Source organism: Cyprinodon variegatus, unplaced genomic scaffold (assembly GCF_000732505.1).
Source record: "Cyprinodon variegatus isolate N-32 unplaced genomic scaffold, C_variegatus-1.0 Scaffold186, whole genome shotgun sequence".
Lineage (NCBI taxonomy): Eukaryota > Metazoa > Chordata > Actinopteri > Cyprinodontiformes > Cyprinodontidae > Cyprinodon > Cyprinodon variegatus.
In genome coordinates, this window is record NW_015150639.1 from 185,657 (window position 1) to 191,195 (window position 5,539).

General features: G+C 40.7%; 1 protein-coding gene across 1 annotated transcript in view; it reads left to right on the forward strand.

Moving 5' to 3' along the window:
* The first annotated feature begins 623 nt into the window (after positions 1 to 623).
* syn2 (synapsin II) overlaps positions 624 to 5,539 on the forward strand; it is a 98,271-nt gene continuing 93,355 nt past the window's right edge. The window contains exon 1 of the mRNA XM_015379172.1: positions 624 to 1,592. Coding sequence (XP_015234658.1) covers positions 1,147 to 1,592 — 446 coding nt within the window. The 5' untranslated portion in view covers positions 624 to 1,146. The remainder of the gene's footprint in view (positions 1,593 to 5,539) is intronic.

Consider the following 5,539-nt stretch of genomic DNA (forward strand, 5'->3'; position numbering starts at 1 on the left):
CAAATTACTGCACGCAAAATTGGATCTTGATAAATCCGGCCCTGAGTGAGGACACATTCATCACCACAAAAAAAACATAAAAAGATTGCATTGATAAATTCAACTTTTTATTATTCTTTTATTTATTATCATCACAAAGAAGACTTTTAGAATGACAGAATTAAGAGAACAGACAGAGAGATAAATAAAAGACAAGGAAGACGACGACAAACATAGCAGTCAAATCACTTTCATTGGCAGGTCCTGTGTCAGGCATAGTATATAAAGGTTAGAGTAATGCATCATTTATAAGAAAACATTGACAGAGTTCACTGATTGTACATAAAAGAGATGTGACATGTTGAGCCAACGGCTAAAAGATGAAAGGATGGCAGCAGGAGAAGGTGGGGCTTGTGGAGCGTGATGGATGGTGTTTCCAACTGTGAGCTCCACCTCAAGCGCGCGTGCAGGAAACCCCCTCCATTGGCTGCACACGGCACGTAGCGTTACAATGTTGCAGCACGACACTTGAACGTTGTCTGTGATGTAGGAGGATGATGATGGGAGAGAGGAGGGGGATGGAGGTGGAGGAGGAGGGGGAGAGAGGGAGGCAGCGAGTGGCTCAGTGAGAGTAAGCTAGAGGAAAAAGGGCAGAGGGAGCCAATGAGAGGCTGAGATACACAGAGACGGCAGCATCTCTTCCAAGCATTCAGCCTGCAGCAGCTCAGGAGGCAGGAAGTAAGGAAGGAGGAGGGAGAACACCAACATCTCTCTAAAGGGGGCGACACCAAACCTCTCTCCCTCTCTCAGATACACACTCTCCTACGTCACCAACACGCATTTCCAGGAGGCGTGAGGCTCAGGAGGAGAAACACCACACACACACGCTGCTGTTTCTGCTGCTGTGGGAGTTGTCGCGTGAAGACTGGACCAGAACTTTTCCCATCCTCGCTCACATCTCTCCTCAGTTCCTGCTTCTCCATCAAACACAGAGGAAGCTCTCTGTCACGCATCCCTCAATCATTTGGACTGATTTGTTTTCTCTGTCATTGATCTAACCTCTGATCTACTCTGCCTTCACCATTCAGCTTGGACATCAGGAGGCGTCCAGTCAGGAGATAGACATCCACAGTCCACTGAGAGACCCACCTTTCAAGCAGCGATATCATGAACTTCCTCCGGCGCCGTCTCTCCGACAGCAGCTTCATGTCCAACCTGCCCAATGGCTACATGTCAGACCTTCAGAGGCCTGACCCCCCTGCTCCTCCACCCCCCACTGCCTCTTCTCCTTCTCAGCAAGGTGCAGCCCCTGCCACAGCTTCTGTCCCTGCCCACTCCCCAACCAAAGCTCCTGCTCCATCCCAAGCGCCTGCCAGCTCCCCCGTGCCACAGGAGCGCCGCCCATCCCAGCTGGCTCAGCAGCCCCAACAGGCCCAGCCGTCCTCTTCCTCTGGCGGTTCCTCAGGCTTCTTCAGCTCTTTCAGCTCGATCACCAATGTGGTCAAACAGACGGCCGCCTCCGCCGCTGGCTTTGTGGAGCAGTCAGCCCCCTCTCCGTCCCTCTCTAAGAAGTTCAAGATTCTGCTGGTCATCGATGAGCCCCAGCATGAGTGGTGAGTATAAGGAAACTTCCACAGGTTGTCTAAACACCTGAAGGGAAGCTGTACTTAGCAACAAAGGTCAGACTGTGTTTCATGGTTGGAAAGCTCCTTAGTTTTAATATACAAAATATTTTGTTCACAGTCAGCCAGAAGGCTTACAATTTATGTGCTTATTTAATTAAGTGTGGGTGGTATGGCTTGATTCTGATTGGCACACAGATAAAAATGACTTGATGGTTGGAGTCATCTGTGAGATCAAAACAAAGGCGTGGGTATGTTAGCCACTAAAGAAGCAACACAAAGATTCAAATAAAATTCATCTTACTCTGTTGCTTTCTGTTTGCACAATAAAATGTCCTCTCCCAGCAATGCTGCTCCCAAAATAGATCTGTTAATCTCAACAGAGGAGACAGATTTTCTCTGTGGTTTGCATTCACATGTCCCACCTCCCTGTTTTTTCACCTGCCTCAGCTCTTGTGATTTTACTTGTTACTGATGATGTTTTATTTGTGTTTATGTTAATGCATGATTGAGAGGGTTGGTCTTAAATGGCTCAGAGTGGCTGTTAGTATCTCTCGACATCAAAACCTGCAAAAATTATCCATGTGCTATCAACGTGCACATCACTGCTGGACAGAAAGCTTGTAGCTCTGAATAAAACATTGTCTTCTACATCTCAAAAGGGAGCTTTTAGGTGTGCAGTGATGTTGTAATACTGTCTACTGTACTCTGCTCTTGAAAATCAAATGTTCCTACTGTAAATCTCTTTTTTACCGTAGTAGGTGATGGATTGCAAGGATGTTTAATGTTGTTAGCTGGTTGTAGCTGTATCTTGGACTTCTACGAATGTTCTGTGGAACAAAATGATGGCTTCATGACCTTTTCTGTTTATTAGATGCTCTGTAGGGCATTTATTGTCTCCTCATATAAATCCCACAATATCTGTCAGCTTTACTGTACAAAATTCAAATAGGTGAGTTTTGATGTCATCAAATGAAAAAATAATGATTTAAATCAATTACTGAAAACTTGCTCCTTTTTAAAGATGCATGAGGAGAATACAAAAAAACAATCTAAATGTACATCTATAATAAGTTATGAAATGAGCTATAATGGAAATGTTGCTCACCATATATTGTTATTTGTGTTCATATTGGTAGAATTGTATCATTAATGATATCTTCCCTCAGTCTTTAAAAGGAGTGGAAAATAACTTCTGAAGATGAGCTTATATCTAAACATTTTGTCAGGAATTTTGAAGGCATTTCTATTATTCTGCTTTAGAAATAAAAACACAACTTTTGTACAAACCTGTCGGTGACGACTCCCCATTCCTAACGATGGACCCGTTCTTCCGGTTCAATTTGCATGTTTTCTAAGCCAAAACAATGCATTGTTTTGGTCCACATAATAAAGCCTCAAACTCAATGCTAATTCTGACATTTTGAATTGAAAATCTTCCTAGACAGGAAGGGAAATGTCTTTAAACTTAGAAACTAAGTTCAGTGGATTGTTTTTTAAATATTTCTAAGAGATATTAAAACAAAAACATCACACTAGAATGACACAAACCAATACAATTTGATGATAATATCATATGCTATGATATTACACTATACAATGCATGAGATTAAATGAACTTATAGACATATACTCAGCATGATAGCCTGAACTCATAGTGACAGAACACTGTTCAGATAAATAAGAGTAAAATCTACGAGCCAGGCCATCATACCCATCATCAGTGTCTGACCTTATAAATGTTATCCAGGAAGCACATTAGAAAAAAAAAATCTCACAGACTCCTAAACCCTGTTAAAATCTTTCTTGAAGAGAGTTTTATATGAAGATGTTAAAGCAGCAAATTCAAACATTATCTGTAGCCCAATGGTTTAAAATTGAAAAAAATGCTCGAATTGAAATGTCTATGAAGGTATACGGGTTGACATTTCAAGTCCCTTGCTCCATCTCTGTGTCCTTATGCAAAACACTTCTCCTACGTTTCCTTCTGTCTATGGTCAGAGACCCTGGTAGCTCCGATTGCATGCCAGCCTTGCTTCTGACAGTCTGCTCCAAGGCAGCTGTGGCTAAAATGTCCCCTGCCGCAGTCAGTGTGTTAATGACTAAATGCAATGTAGCAGGCTTTGGGGTCCTTGGACTTAAAAAAGCTCTATACAAGTAGAGGCCATTCAAAGGTTAATAAAATACATAATGTGACAGAATACCATGCAACTCCATAGAATAACCCAAAATATGACATGATATAAAATGATGCTGAATACCTGATAAAATATGATAATTCATGATACAATAAAGGTCAATGTTATACCCTGCAATATAATTAAATACAAAGGGACATGATTCATTATTAAAGGACACAATTTCAGTTATAAAAATCTGCAGGATTGTTTTATGCAATTAACCAAAACATGGTCTGATATAGTAAATGGTAAATGTACTGTACTTACATAGCGCCTTTTCAAATCAGGGTAATCCAAAGTGCTTTACGCCACATTCAGTCATTCACAAACAGATTCAAACACTAATGGTGGCAAGCTACATTTTAGCCACAGCTATCCTGGGTACTATTAACCTACTAACAAAAGTAAGGCTGCAGTACACAGGCATGGAGCCCCTGAACACTTTCAGGGAAATGTAATATGATGCGGAAAAATACAGTATTATCGAAGAGAGAGCAACATGGTGCAGCATGATGCAATATAACACTATAAAGGTCATGATAACACAATACAGTTACTGAAATGTCATGACACAATGTAGCGTCACAATAGCAATGGTGTTTGTAGTAATAGTCACAATAGTGTAACATAAAAAAAAAGGTTTGACTAAATAAACATATTCTATATACACTCACAAAGATGTAGATTATTAAAGCTTATTTAAACAATGCACATATAGACTATGTATGATACTTTCTGCAAATAATAGATGCTGCATTTGTTTTTTTAAAGATTTCAGGTCTCTTTTGAAAATTTGGTACCATTTGCCATAAGGCCAGAGCTCCTGAGTATGTGAAACATTACTTCAAACTATTTAGGTGTACAGTTAAATTAAAACTTTAATGCTTTATTTTAAAAGCTTACCCAGCCAATATATTGAAAGCTTAGAAAATGTGTCTTGGTTATCAATATAAAAATGGCAAGGCTTGTTTGAAATTGTAGTTGGAAAAAAAACAGTGTTGACCCCACTAGCACAGGTGCATCCTACCAAGAGACTGTGATTTATAACATTTTAATCAAATTATTTACAATCTGAATGCGTCCGCATACTACTGGCAGCTTGTCTACAGATAAACAGGGTCATGTACTTAAAGGAATAGCTGAGTCAATAAGACTGTTCTTTAAATTGAATCACTGTTTGTTCCCATCATTCCCAGAGGATTATCTTAAAATAGGACAGCGCAATAAATTTGAAAATACATACTACTCTACTGAAACTCCTCTGGTTTTTTATTGGCTGAATGGGACTGGGAGGTCCAGAGGATTTTAATCCTACATTGCAAACTGTGATTAGGCTATGATTGGTAGGCTGCCACCTTTAATAGGGCAATCGTTAAACGGTACAGGAACTATATGACACTGGAGTCCAAACCCACATGAGAGTAAATGCATGGGTTTCTACTTTATGTAATCCTCCGTCTGTAGCATCAGCCCTGACTGTATAGAATCCTCCTTTAGATATGGTCATAATACTAATGCCAGATTAATGGCTTCCAAATGGTAAGGACATTTTGTATCAAGGCTTTTGGAATGGCCCTGTAATAGACCAGGGACATACCCAGAGTGTGGCTTGCCTTTTGCCTGTTGACTATTGAAGATTGGCATTAGCCCACCATGACCCTAATGGATAAACGGGGATGGATGGATGGATGGATGGATGGATGGATGGATGGATGGATGGATGGATGGATGGATGGATGGATGGATGGATGGATGGAT